Genomic DNA, 15,000 nt, shown 5'->3' with positions numbered 1-15,000 from the left:
ATATGTTTTTTTTTATTACTTAAGCTAAACACAATTAATTATCCTGATACAGTATTTCCAGTTGGATTAGGAAAAATTAAATACATTGCGTTCCAATGTCTATAAACGGATCTTCTTCATCAGGTGGTCGTTTTGAGGTAATCACCTCAATCTCCTGCAGCTGCATCCCATTCAGGTTGCCAGTGCTGGTACGTTGATTCAATAAACCAATTACTCCATCAGAGTTTGCTGTTGTTTTCAGGGCCCTCTTTAATCCTTCCTCCCCGCTCCCTTCCTCTCCCTCGTTCGCCCCGTTCAGTCCCGCAACAGGGAGTATTTGTTTTTTTTCCCTATCTAGTAGTATAGCATCCCATTACAGATAGTTGTTTCAACGCCTGGGGCCAATTCTGTCTGACAACTCACGTGAGAATTAAGATTTTGTCCCACCACTCCGTGCGGCGGTGGAGCGAGCAGCGGCGTGGATTGGCGGAAGATCAAACATGGGACTGAACTTGAGTCCCCCATTGGGATTAAAGAGGCAGAAGCCACAGGTGGTGGAGGGAGCGTGGCAACAGCAGCAGAGCGACAGCAGCAGAGCGACAGCCGAACGACAGCAGAGCGACAGCAGAGCGACAGCAGAGCGACAGCAGCGATCACTGAAAAGCCAAGTTTGACATTTTAAATAGATTCCACCCCTTTTTGGGCGCAAACAAATTTGGCTCATCCAGCTCATATAGCGTCACAAAAAATCCATGCAGGACACTGAAGTCGCATGCCCTCAGCCGTGATGTCGCTGCTGATTGAATCGCTGCTGATTGAGTGTTTCTCACCAGTCACAGTCCATTCTCACAAAAAGGTGGAACATTTAACTACGTCGCCCTTCTACTCTGATCTCTGCCGCACCAAATGCAGCTGCTGCTGCTAGCAAAGCTTTGCGTCACAGGCTTTTGCTGGTTGTTGGTCGCTTTACTCAACGTGCCTGTGCTCGTCATGTGTCATATCGAGCCGGACGACGGATCGGTCAGCGAAGGGGACCGCGTCTTTGAAATCCCAAGAAAGAAACCAGCCCGACGACGAGGAAGCGACAGAAGAGAGGAACGGGAAGGAGGAAGAGAGCTGTAGTGTGTGTTTAAACACTGGCCAGTGTCAAAGACCCTCGGAGCTCTATGTACTGTAGCCGCAATATCGCGCTCCTCTAGGGGGCCAGTCACGATGAACTTTTTTCGGTTTTACATGACAAACACTCAGGATCAAGGCCGCTGATACCCTCGTCGCTGCCCGCGCCAGTAACGCGAGCAACCCAGCGAGAAAGAGCAGGACTCCAACCAAACAGCTGACCTCCAGGGTGAAGACCCGGTCCTCTTCATCCAGTCCTCCCTTAGCGAGACAGATGTCCGCTCCAAATTTTTTGGAAACTCGTCCCGACCGCTTTTCCACAAGCTTGAACCTCAGGGCCACCTCCCGCCACGGCTACAACCCGCGGCAGATGTCGCAGCGCTCTTATGTGACGTCGCGCTGTGCGCGACGCTGGGATCCGCCGTCCCTCCTCACCTTAGGTATCAAATCATTGCAGGTAACAACATTCATTTGGTTAAAAAAAAAAAATGTTGTGCTTAATCAAAATATCTGTGCTTTTGTTGCTTTTGTCTTCCACAGAGAAGCTAAATATGTGAAGTTTTTTTTTCTAGAAGGTAGATGGAAGATCTGATCTGGACACATATTTAGCACTTATATCAGACTTGGCAATGTCTTACGCGGTGATTTTTATGAGTGTGTGTGGGTCTTTCTCGCATACGGTGAGCCTCTGCCAAAAAAGCTGTGACCATGAATCAATCTCAGCCCGCACAGTCTTCCCACTTCACTCCAAAAAAAGAGGAAGGCAACAGTGGAAAGGTGAATTCTAAAAATATTTCTCCCCCTCCTCGTATCATTTTTAATGAGAATGTATGGAGATTTCCTAACTGTAGATTCATGCATGTCTGCAGTTGTTGCGGAGGTGACCGTCCCAGGTCCACCTGTCCCCGCCGCACTCGTCTTCGAGTATAGTAGAAGTGAATAAACCATGCTTTGTAGAAGCATCCCAACTGTTGGTTTTTCAATTATTTAATTACTGGTTTGGTTCAAGGTTTTTTTTTTTTTTCTGCGTTAAGTTTCTGGGTTAAATAGTTGACAAGTTATCGACTAAAGAGGCCGAGAAGGGCTTGCCTTTTGATAGTCCTCCTTTTTTCATATTCCGCATAAACCCTATTAGCATAGCAACGAGGAAATACTCACGGAAAAAGCGTCTGATAATAGACTTGTCAGCCGCTCATGACGACAGTGCTCCAAGTATTCATAGCCTTATTGCTCTCACACCGTTTTCCCTTTTCTATGCAACCATCGATAATGTATTTCAGTTCATCAAGTTAGCCGGCAGAGGCGTATGGCTAGAGAAGGCGGGTACAGTATAACGGGTTCGGGTTGGGGTTCTTTCCTTGAAGATCATGCCGCTCCATCCATCGCAGTGACACCCGTCCGGAGTCAAATGGCGGAATAAAATATACTTTTCTGTCCGACTAACCTCCGTCTGTCGTAGTAGCCCCTGCATACCCTTTCAGAGGCATGGATTCAGTTGAATAACTGCAAATTACCATTTATTTCTCACCTATTAGATGATTTTCTAGTAGTGGATTTATCCTCAGTTCCAACCAGATCGATGCATTAGCGTGTTAAAAGGCGTTTTTAATCAGTTGGGTGCCTCTTGCTCTGCAGAGAAAACCCAAAGCACCACTGAAACTGATCAAGTTTCTAGGCGTCACTTGAAGAGGGACCTTATGCAGGCATCACTGCCTCTTAAAAAGCTGTCGAGGCGCCATGAAAAGCGCGTTGGAAGTGGTGTCCATGACCAAACGTGCATCGCTGTCTTTGTAAAGCCACCTTAACTTTTCTATGAGATTTATTCCCCAAGGCTGAGCTTTCATATCTAGATTGTTGGACATCTCAGAGACGGTTCATGATCTCGTTGCTGTAAACAAAGGATGTCTGGTGGTCTAGTGGTTAGGATTCGGCGCTCTCACCACCGCTCCCCGGCTTTGATTCCCGGTCAGGGAATCCACGTCAGTAAGGACCCCCCTCAAAAGCATGCACACATCATCGTCTGACCAGCGATGGACAGTGCTCCTGGCTGTGGCCCCGGAGGAAGGACAGGCCGGGATGGGTTAAATTCAGAGGAACCATTTCACCGGCCACCATCCAAAGCATGTGTTGTGTGACAAATGAAGACTGTTTCTTCTAGAGCTGATTTTGGTCATTACTCTGCTCTGCGATAATTGAAACTTTTTCTATAATGATAATGCAGAAACGTCAGTTTCGCCTAATTGTTTTGGGGGGGATCTTCGCTGATGTTTGGCCAAAATAATTGCTTGCTCTTCCCTCAGTTGAACAGTCTACTTCTCTCTTCGAGTTACATCCCATTGTCGTCACATACATTCTCTGGGGAAATCTATGGTCGAGAAAACAAATCATAGTGTTCTGCGGTAATGAAGCCGCTGTTGATATCATCAATAGAGGACGCTCTTCCATTCCATTTATTAATAGATTTGTCAGATGGCTAATGTGGTCATGTGTCACGGGCAATTTCACTCTCTCTGTGCAGCGCACCTACCCGGCCTGGATAATAAAATTGCTGACTCCTTGTCCCGATTTCAAGTCCAGGAATTCAGAAGCCTCTGCCCCGCACGCTGCGCCTCAAAGCCACATTCCCCAGACCTCCCTCAAACCTTCCTAGACTTGTAAGCCCACTTCAGTCCTATATGAACTCTGCAACCCATTATATACGTCTCGGTCCGGCAAAGTCTACAATTCAAATGTATGACTCCGCATGGTCCTATTTGTCTTCCTTCTGCTCAGCCTCCTCTGTTCCCACGCCTGTTAACATCCCTTCATTGTCGTAAATCCGTAAAATGCAACCGTCCCCCATCAAAGCATTTGTAGCAGGTATTCAGTTTCATTTGAGATGTGCAGATGCTTCAATATCTAGCCTGCTTGGGAACCCCAGCATTCACCTCCTCTTCAACGGCCTTAAAAAAAAAAAGCATCCACAGAATAACGATTCGCGCCTTACCTTCACTTTACCTCTGTTGCACAAACTGGTGTCTCACTTAAAGCGAGGGTCTTCCGGTTCATATGCAGATTCATTACTAGAAGCCGTTTTTTTAAACTGCGTTTTACGAGTTCTCCGGTGTGGTGACTATACAAGGAACTCAGATTCTTTCCATCCTTTGCGTGACCTTACCATTTCTGATACACAATAGATGCTCATATAAGTTGTGGGGATGGTGTAGTTTGAGCAGCCACACCTGACCTGGGCCCAGTTAATTGGAGAGTCGGGACCCAAGTTGGTTGGTTTAACGAGCATCAGGTAAAACCTCCGTCCCCACACTCACTCAGGAGAGGTGCTCTTGTCATGACACATGTCTATGTGCTCCTGGGCTAATTCCAACTAGCCCTTTCTCTACAATAAACTGGTGTCTACAACCCGTCAACTGTGTCTCTGTGCCGGAGGTCCCTGAAAATTCCCTGGGTGGCGTGTGGTGGTTTGGAACCGCCACAGTACTCTATCCACCTCAATAAAACAGACAGTAATGTTGTTATCACTCAAACTAATACTGCTTTCTGTTCTCTATCGTCTATGACTTGCTGCTACACATACAGTAGATATTTCACATAACCGTAGGATGACCTCTTGGTGGTTGCATGGTCGCATCCTTTTCTTAGGGTAATGAATTTCTGAGGTCTGCAGCAGGCTTGCTGCTTCACATATATTTCTATCTCGTCTGAATGACTCACACCTCAACTCTGATTTTGTTGAATGCTGCACCCGCGCAGAACCCTTCGAAATAGCGAGGTCGGCAACATGCTTGTTGATGTAGGTTGACCTCTATAGGATGTTGCTGTATCCTAACTTAATGAATTTTTGAGGTCCACAGCAGGCTGCTGTTACACATGGATATTTCACATAACTGGAGGATGACCTCTTTCCGGACGCATGCTGTCATCCTTCATTTATGATAATGGCTTTCTGAGGTCTGCAGCAGGCTGCTGCTCCAAAGATTTTATTCATAATTTGGAAGACGCTGGGCATGGGCGTTATTCTGAGCCGGCTTTGGGGCTACATTGTTTCGGGGGTTTTCTGCAATGCCCTCTCTACTACTCAGCATGCTGCTTGGCTAATTCAAGGGGCGGGGCATTCAACACCAAGTATAACTGTATATCCATTTTTCTGTTGCAATAAATGGTTACCTATGACGAGTGTGTTCCTGACTGAAATTAAGCATTGCATCAATTCATGCAGGACACAAAAGTCATATACCCTCAGCTGCAATCAGCTGTCACTCACACACCCTTCTTCTCTGATCTCTGCTTCACCAAATGATTGTTTCTCACTGCTGCTGCTGCTGCTGCTGCTGCTGCTGGTAAAGCTTTGCTTCCACCACCCCAGCCTTCACCTTTCCGGTTGAGAGCCCTACCTTGGCTCAAAGGTTAAACTAAATTGAGGATATGAACTGTAATTCACTGTTTTGCTTTGGGCCCACTCTTATGTCCCCATGGGGGTTTTCGGCATTGCGTTCCCTCCTTAGCTCAGCATCTCATCTTAAAGAGCGGAGCCATCAACACCAACTATGACTGTATATCCATTTATTTGTTGCAAGAAATGGTTAACTAGAGTGACGAGTAACCCTGACTGAAATTATTTTCTTTAATAATTTGATAATCCATGGGACCTGATCAACCTTTCAAGTCAATGAGGATTTTTTTATTTTAAAAAGTCCGAATTAACCCTAATATTTAACAGACTAAATACTTGCACGGATTGTTGCACGAATGTAACATGCTTATTATTATAACTACATATACACATACCGCTTAAATATATGAAATATATATTAACACATTGTTTATATTGCCATAATAGAATTATATATATGAACACTGTCCTACAAAGAATTGTTAATAGTATAATAGATTATTATATATATATATATATATACACAGTATATATAAACACATTATATATATACACATTATATATATATTTATTTATTTATTTATTTATTTATTTATATGAACACTGTCCTAGATAGAATAGTTATGACTGAGCAGCAAACAACCAGACATCCTACCAATACCCATTTCAGATTATTTCAGATCTGTGAGCAACTTTAGAATTGGTTATTGCGTTTTATTTACATTTTATTGGACTCTCGCATTTGTTTGCATTTGAATGTGTTTTTGCTTTTGCATCGTCTCTGAACTTGCGGCATGTTTCATGTTTGCATTTGCTGATGTGACATATACTGTTTATCGTTTCTTGATTCTGCGTGCGTGTCTGCCTTACTAACCGTGCGCTCCTCTGTTTTTGCTGTTGAAGTGCAACCACTTTGTGGGCCACCGTACTTTATTGAGTCCAGCAATTCCGTCAAATCCCTGCAGCCACAGTGTCCGCCCTCCGGCCCGCAGGGTTGTGACTATCCAATTGGCAAACGGCGTCTGGGGCAGGAGATATTGTTTGATACGTGGATTTTTAATTTGTTTTTCAGTGCTTCGCCTCAGATCAGAGCCATCTCCCGGTTCACCCCCGCCGCCTTGGCATTGTAATATCCTGGGAATGTGTCAGGCTGTCTTTTGTGCTGAGCCGTTTCGTCCTTTTGTCATTGACGTGGAAATCCTAGCAATGAGCCTCCGCACCGCGTCTCCCGTGCCGAGCCATTTAAAATTCCTAAAGTGTGAAGCAGGTTTGGAGTCATGACCGCACAAGGCGAGTCCGACCTCCAGGCTTTAATCAAATCCAACTCAAGACTGAAGCGATTGGAACACCAGAGCGGTTCAAGTCCAATTAGAATCCCTTTTCTGAGAAAAAAAAAAACCCCAACAGAAATAAAGAGTAATAAGAGTAAACTAAGTAGTTAGTGTTAGAGTGGTACAGTATGTTGAATATTCAAAGGAAGAACAAGAAATAACTCGACTGTCCTAGAATTCTCCTACAATGGTCTCATTGAAGTTAAAGACTTTAAAATGTGGATTTGAGTCCAGACTCAATACCTCAGCTCTTCTTCCTCCGATAAAACAAAAATGAAGAAAAACAAAACAAAACAAAACAAAAACCCACAATGTCCCAGTGGTAATATATTGTTTTTACTGTAGGCATGCACTGCAATCCACTATTTATGAAAATTCATGTTATATTAATGGAGGAGCTATTTCTGTCCCAGTTCAAACAGTGTGTGTGTGTGTGTGTGTGTGTGTGTGTGTGTGTGTGTGCCTGCTCGTGTTTGTGCGCTTGTGCGCGTGTGTGTATTCGTGTACGTGTGTGTGCGTGTGTATGTGTGTGTGTGCGCGTGTGTGTGTGTGTGTGTGTGTGCGTGTGTGTGCGCTCGTGCGCGTGTGTGTGCATGTTCGTGTGTGTGCGCTCGTGTCTGTGCGCTTGTGCGCGCGTGTGTATATGTGTATGTGTGTGTGTGTGTGTGTGTGCGTGTGTGTGTGCGCTCGTGCGCGTGTGTGCGTGTTCGTGTGTGTATGTGTAAATTGAAGGATGTTTGTGTTTGCTCTTCTTTTATTTGTCCTTTGTTTCTTTCTTATTTTCTTTCTTTCTTTCCACTCTGTCTTTTTTCTTTCTTATTTCTTCCTCTTTCTTTCTTCCTTCCTTTATTCCTTTATTCCTTTCCTTCTTTCTTTCTTTATTCCTTCCTTTATTCCTTTATTCCTTTCTTTCTTTCTTTCTTTCTTTCTTTCTTTCTTCTTTCTTCAGCCTGGTTTATGTTTGCCGCAAGCGTGAGGGCGCGGGGGGCGTTCCCTGGAAGAAATGCATTGGAAGCGATGGGAGATCATCATTGCTGTGTCATTTCTCATTTGTTTGGCCAAAATTGACCCGCAGCACAACTCAGATGTGAAAGTCAAAGTCTACGAATTTCTTTTTGACGCAGGGACAAAATAGGACGTGCAAACAGCTCATTCGAGTTGTGTGATTTTATTGTGAATTAACAGGGTCGTTGCAAAGTTCAGTTTACAAATAAAAGGCAACGTTTTTATTGGTATTTATGTGTGTGGGAGTCTCTGCCCACAGGTAGGGGTTGAGGGAGGGAGACCTGCCGTGGTTTTGTTGGGTTTGCCAACACGGCGAGAGTTTTTTAATGTATCGTGAACAAAAGCCTCGCTGGCCACAAGTATAAGTAATAATAATAATAATAATAATGATGATGATGGTGATAATAATTTGGGGTGCAGGAGGAATGGCGTTACCCTGGTCGGCTGACGAGCCCGTGCGTTGATCCCCTGTGTCTGCATGGAACGGGCCGTCAGACAAGCTGCTTTTCGCGGCTTTCCTCCATTCAACCTCTGTTCAACCACCGCGCATTTTCCCTCTCCCGCCGCCCGTGGTTCCTGAGAATACTGCAATGGAGAACGCGCCGACGATTAACTCCCCGCGCTCTCTGTGGGAGGGCGCGCCCTGCCCTTGAGGGACCGCGCGCCGAAGCGCAACCATCCCTTTCCCCTCCCCTGTCTGTCGTTCCCTCCTGTCTGTCTGCGTTCTCTCCAGATGGTCTGTCGGTCCCATCCAGCTTCCGCGCTCATCCGTCGCAAGCTGGAATTGTGCTCACGTTTACATTCAGCAAATGAGCCTTAATTCTTTATTTAGATATTAATTAGTTTTGCCTGTAACTTGGCAAAGCTCTGTGATTTCCCCCGACACCGGGTGCGTTTTATTACTAGGACACCAGCACTCCCCGAGCAGATGATGCAGACGGAGCGCTTAATAACCGGATTCAGACGAGTTCGTTAAGACCAAATAAAGTCTCCGCTCTATAATTTCTGCCCCTAAAACAGATGTCATCATCATCGGTTTATTCATCATTGCATGTTGTTTTGGAGCCCTGCACGTGTCCTTGTGATATATTTTAATGAGTCTTTAGAGGGAACAAATAGACCTACGTGTGTACTCTACGTGTAGATTTGATTGTGCATCAAATGTAATTACATAGAGATCTAATCGATACATCTCATCTATACATAACAAAAGGATTAACACTTCAATACACACATATTTACAGCCCTGATAGCAATCCTGCCAGGTTTGTTTTTGTTGATTGCCACTAATTTATCCTTCCCTCTCTCTCTCTCTCTCTCTCTCTCTCTCTCCCCCCCCCCCCCCCCCCCCCTCTCACTCCACCAGTGCACTCCCATCGTCGGCCATGGCTTTGTGTTGGACAAGTACAGGTGCCAGTGCAGGAGAGGCTTCTACCATCCGAGCAGAGTTGCACTCAACGGCATGACAAGTAGGTTTGTCTGTCAAGTACAAATTCCAAATACAAAAGGCTGCTTTCATATCTGAAACTTCTTGTAAATAAAAAAAAAATAATAATAATAATAAAAAAAAGAGTCCCACCTTTGATGAAGGCACATGAATTTGAATATGCTTGAATTTAGGTATGGTTGTTCTCTTTTTGACTTGGACTCACAATTCTCGAGTATCCAAGCTGTGATTTTTATAGTTGTCATTCAAAGTACAACTGCGTTTTCAAAGTGGTTTTCACTTTTGCTGCAATGCTGTTTAATTGCTTAAAATGGTTTAATTTTGGCAACGTGCGTTGACACCTTGACAGGGTGAGCAGGATGTTCTCGGGCAGAAAGCGGGGTCACGATGAGAGGCAGATAATCAGATGACTGTTTCATTCCCAATTCCCGGATACGCACACAGCACCCCCAAGGGGAATAATCTCCAAGATGGAGGAGCCTCATTGAAATGCCGTGCAATGAGCCCTGTTCTCTAATGGCTCACACTCAGGAGCCATTGTCTCTATGTGTTTTGTTTTTTTAAACCACATATATAGCCGTCATTGCAAATTGCAAAATGTGAAGCTCTGATTGGATCGCGGTCACCTGGATTTCCTTTCTTGCAGTAGTCACTTATATAAGCACAATGTGCAGGTCGACGAGTGGGTGTGACCGGCTTGGCAATTTAAAAACCATGTAAAGTAGTCATGAGATCCACTTCCCACCTCACTGTGTCAAGTCAAGTCAAGTCAAGTCACACTTTATTTATAAAGTGCATTTCATACCAGGGCAACACAAAGCGCTTTACAAAGGAGGACAAAAAAGAAAGAGAACGTAGTTGTCAGCTGGTCATTACAAAAGAATGCCCCTGAAACAACAGCAACAACAAAAGCATCAGCGACAACAAAGACAACAAAAACAACAATAAAAGCGACTCCAACCACAGTGGCAATAACAGCAACAGCAGCAGCAACAGAAAACAAAAGAGCAGCAACAACAGCAGCAGCAGCCACAGAAACAACAACAACGCAACGCGGTTAGAGATGGTTGAGTTGAGGTATAAGGTTAGAGATGTTTACCAATACCAGCGGCAGACAATAGCAGCAACAAAAACAGCAGCCGCGACAGTAGCAGCAACATTGCACAAGCGAAGACGTCGCCGGAACCAGAAGTGGAAGCTCTCACCGGAACCGGAAATCTCCTCATCAGTATTGAGTCAAAAGTGTGTACCCTCTCATCTCAACCAAGTAACGCACAGCAAAGACGTCACCGGAACCGGAAGTGGTAGCCCTCACCGGAAACGGAAATTTCAACTGTGTGCACCGTCTCATCTTAATCCAGTCACGGTGCTTTAATTTGCCTCCCTAAGGTACGGATCAAGTTATCAATCAGACCTCGGGAGGGAGATCCTTTTGACTCTCTCTCTCTCTCCGTAAACATACCATCCTCTGATCCGCTCACTGTAATGTCACAACGGAAACAACAACAGCAACAGAAATAGCAGCAGCACCCACGGAACAACATCAACAACAGCAGCAGCGGCAACATCATCACCAGCAGCAACAACAGCAAAAACAACAGACAGCAGCGCACCCTGTGTTCAAAAGACTTTCCTCCGTCCGCCGTGTATGCACCTGTCATCGTAACGTTGTCTTTTTCCAAACATTTCGTTTCGTGTACGACGATGTGAAAAGAGATACAGGTCTCTGCGTTGCTCCATGTTGATCAGGGAGCTGAACCACCTCCATGTCCCTTTCTCCTTTTTATTTGACTTGATCTGCAGCCACTAATGTGACAGGAGAGATAAAAATAATAGATGGGTAGACCTTGACAAAAACAAATTAACGTTGCTTATTTTGTTCTATTGAGCTTGGACCAACCCCCCCCCCCCCCCCCCCATCAGCCCTGGGAGCTGAAGCAAACCGTATATTACGTCTGCAGATCTACACTTACACAGCCGTTGCACTGTTTACGTGATGAACCGTGCCATTAAATTACTCATCAGAACGACGCAAATGGTCTTCAAGAGAGTCTATGATTACAAGACACACGCACACATGCGCGTGCGCACACACACACATACACATACACACACACACACACACACACACACACACACACACACACGCACGCACTGATGTTATGTTCCCCAGTGATAAACTTGCAAAGCTGAAACCGTTTCAGGGTTGTGCAGTCATACATGGAAACAATACAAAATATAATATAAAAGTTATATACTGTATAGCATTTCAGGACCTGGGTGCCACACTTTCTACTGCCATAACAAGTTCAAAACCAAATTAAAGAGCGGCAGTGGTAGTACCGGGGACGTCAGTCGATCAGTGTATTCATCAACCTAAGCAATCAAATGGAACGAAACAATCAAACCAAACTCAGTCAGCGAACCACAAGAAGCAGTGGCGTAACGAGTCAGCGCCGGGCCCCGACGCGAGATGCTCAAAGCGGGCCCCCGACACGATGCATCACGACGTTCCGCTTGCTATTCAGTCTGCGGCCGCCCGTCCTCCCTCCTCCCCTCCTTCGGTTTCCGATTGCTCTGTTACAACGGGGCAGCCTCGTCCACTCATCAACTTACCTGGCCGGAATCGCGATCAGGTCCTCCTGTAAGATTTGTTGTACAGAAGAAGACGTTAAATGTCACGGCAACACAACGTAAAGTCAGTAAAAGCACACAGCTTTAAACAGACCGGCAACAGCAAAAATGCACCGCAATGCTGACGCCTAAATGAAATGATGACGAGGAAAACAGACCGCCGCGCCGTAGTCGACAAAATCTGGTGTCGGAGCATCGTAACAGATGAGAGCGTTTCGGTGACAGCGCACCCGCACATGGACAACATTATTCATGTCGGGCACGGGACTTGTAAACACAAAACACGGGCGTGTGGGTTGATTATTAGTCAAAAAACGAATAAATAAGCACTTAAATCATAGGTGCATTGGCTGGATGGCACAGGCGCCAGTACCGGCAGGTGTCTTATTCGGCTCTTGCTGAGTTAAACAACGAGTGATTTCTATCTCACCTTACTTCTTTAAAGAAACTATTTTTGGAAGTTCCGCTTTTTCTTCCTCGGCTGCTTCTTTCAAATTTGCGCTTCTGAAACCAGCTTTTGTGTTTGTACTTTCGTTTCTCACATGCCTGCTGAACTTCACTCGGCTGTGTGGATTTTGCCACTCACTAGTAGTCCCCACGTCCAAATGGCCATTATCCAGAATTACGTGCGGGCACATGTTTGAACATCAAATCGCCCATTAGTCCTTATTTAAAGTTCATTTAGAAATGTAACATATAGGTAGGAGTAAATAAACTGTATGCTTGTATTGTTATTGTATTTTTTATTTACACCATGGAGCAAATGACATGGCTGCGTGCACTGTACACAGTAGACTGAGTGTTCAAGATACTCCAGATGTTATGATACGATAGTGACGAGATATAGAGCGGCCTGAGCGTGCGGGCCCCGAACTGTTGCGGCCTCAAATGCGACTGAATCACCTGCATATATACTGTATATATATATATATATATATATGATATATATATATATATATATATATATATATATATATATATATATATATATATATGGTTGTTAGGCCACTGACTAGAAGGCTTGTCAATCGTTCCATCAATCAATCATTGCATCTTTCAGAGTTCTCAGCGTGATGTTGGTGTATTCTATTTCCTCTGGGGCTTTTTCCCAGCAGAGCAGCTTGTGATGAGTTGACGTTGACGATGATCTATTTATTTTTATGAACTGAATTATTTATCTCCAGTAGGTTTAAATGATAATAAATTCCTCTGGCACGTCATCATTTTACACATTGTGTAGCTGCATTTGTTAACTATTTTGTTTCTAACACAGAAGGGCCGTAGCCTTGTATTAATAGTAGCAGGGCAAGGCCTCGTGTAGCCTCTTCAAGTCGCCCTCTGCTGAAAAATGTCGGTGGCTGCAAAGTCCTTCTGACACCCAACCGTGTCTTTGCTTCAGACAAGGACCCTGAGGTGGCGGAGATGTCCAGTAAGTGCATGCCGTGCCGCGAGGGCTGCCCCTACTGCCGGGACGACGCGCCCTGCCTGGCCCAGGAGGACGGGGGTCTGCGGCTCGCTGTGGCCTCCTTCCAGGGTCTGTGCATGCTGCTGGACCTGGCCAGCATGGTGGTGGTCTACCACTTCAGGAGGAACAAGGTGAGGGGGTCCGGGGTCAGGGTTGACTGTGATGCCCCCCAAACGTTTTGCCCCTTTGTGATAAGAGTATACCGATGCTTTTTCCATGTACGGACCGTTTCGTATTTTCTTTGTGTGGGAGCCTCCATCACATCTTGTAATGCCAACCTTTCATTTCGGTTCAGCTGAGTTCAGTTGAGTAGCAGGCCAGGACGAGAAAAATGCTAAACACTCTTTCTCTGGGAGCTGTTTCTTTGAATTCATGCTTTGTCTGCCCCCACCCCCGTCCCCCTATTGTTAGGGGGGCACTGGAGGTGCGGACCACACCATCAGAGGAGGTGATACCACGGCCGGCGAAACGGGCGTCTTGCCTTACCCAATCAAACGTCGCTGCGCCATCAGAGCGACGCTCTGTGTCCCCGTTCCCTGTTTCTCCCAACAAAACCAATAAAAACAGTGTGATTTTATTGTAGATGTATTTTCTTTTCCTCCATTTCCAAGTTGAATGAAACAAAAATAAATAAATAAATAGATAAATAAAACGGAGCAAGCGAGTTTAGGTGTTCCAAAAACACAGCGGGTGCTCCTGGTGGGTAGGTTACCGAGAGAAAGAAGGGAAATTATGTCCACCGCAGGGTTTTGAGTCTAAAAAGCCTTTTTCAAACGCACTAAAAAACATACGTATGAGCTTACATCTTTTTGTGCATATATAACACTGTTCTTGTTTTTGTGAAGCCCATCTTAAATCACTTGCAGAAGTGCAGCCGAGCCGCTAGCCCATCACAGTGAAACAGCGACAGTAACGTGGAGAAGAGGAGCGTCAGGCACAGAGCAGGACTTAGTGTAGCCTTCCCTCCGCAGACTCTCCACTTGAGGCGGGGAGGATTCAAGTAGCGATAAACCTCACAATGGACGCCCCAGTCGCCGCGTTTTGCATTTGACACTGTCTCTTTCCCTCCCCCGTCCACCAGAGGATCCGAGCATCCGGTCTGATCCTGCTGGAGGCCATCTTGTTCGGGGCTCTGCTGCTGTACTTCCCGGTGAGTCTCCACTGTTCGTCTCATGCGTCTTTCACGCCTCGATTTCACGACCCGATGCTCAAACTCGGCGGCCAGGATCTGCCCTGTTCTGAAAACCCTCTGTTCTCTGCAATTAGAATTTGACGTTGCGGTGGGGCCCGCACCGACCGCGCACCAACGTCCCTCCTCTCCCTCCCCGGCGCAGGCCTGGCGCCGAGCCTTCCCTCTGCGAAGCAAACTTTTACATCACCGATGTAAAAGCTGTGCCGGGACGCCCAGCGGGGGGGAACGGGCCGCGCCTTTTAACGCCGTGTTCGGTTAATCTCCCCGCATCCCACATTGTGCGGTATGAAATGCGATGCCAGCCCGAAGCGCCTCGGGATGTGATCCAGTTCATCGATCAGAGTGTGAGGAAATCTGATTGGGGACTGAAACCGAGTGCCTGTGTGTGCCTGTGTGTGCCTGTGTGTGCCTGGGTGTGCGTGCGTGTGCGGGCGTGAGCCT

At 45.9% G+C, this 15,000-nt stretch overlaps 1 protein-coding gene across 1 annotated transcript in view; it reads left to right on the top strand.

Annotated features, from left to right (window-relative positions):
- The window catches only part of LOC307237700 (metabotropic glycine receptor-like), a gene marked incomplete at both ends in the record, with an annotated part of 55,279 nt that overhangs the window by 19,106 nt on the left and 21,173 nt on the right, over positions 1-15,000 (top strand). The window contains 3 exons of the mRNA XM_080010463.1: positions 9,188-9,290; positions 13,302-13,498; positions 14,449-14,517. Coding sequence (XP_079866589.1) covers positions 9,188-9,290; positions 13,302-13,498; positions 14,449-14,517 — 369 coding nt within the window. The remainder of the gene's footprint in view (positions 1-9,187; positions 9,291-13,301; positions 13,499-14,448; positions 14,518-15,000) is intronic.

This window comes from Zeus faber (assembly GCF_960531495.2).
Source record: "Zeus faber genome assembly, chromosome: 12".
Lineage (NCBI taxonomy): Eukaryota > Metazoa > Chordata > Actinopteri > Zeiformes > Zeidae > Zeus > Zeus faber.
This window is presented reverse-complemented; position numbering and strand designations above follow the sequence as displayed.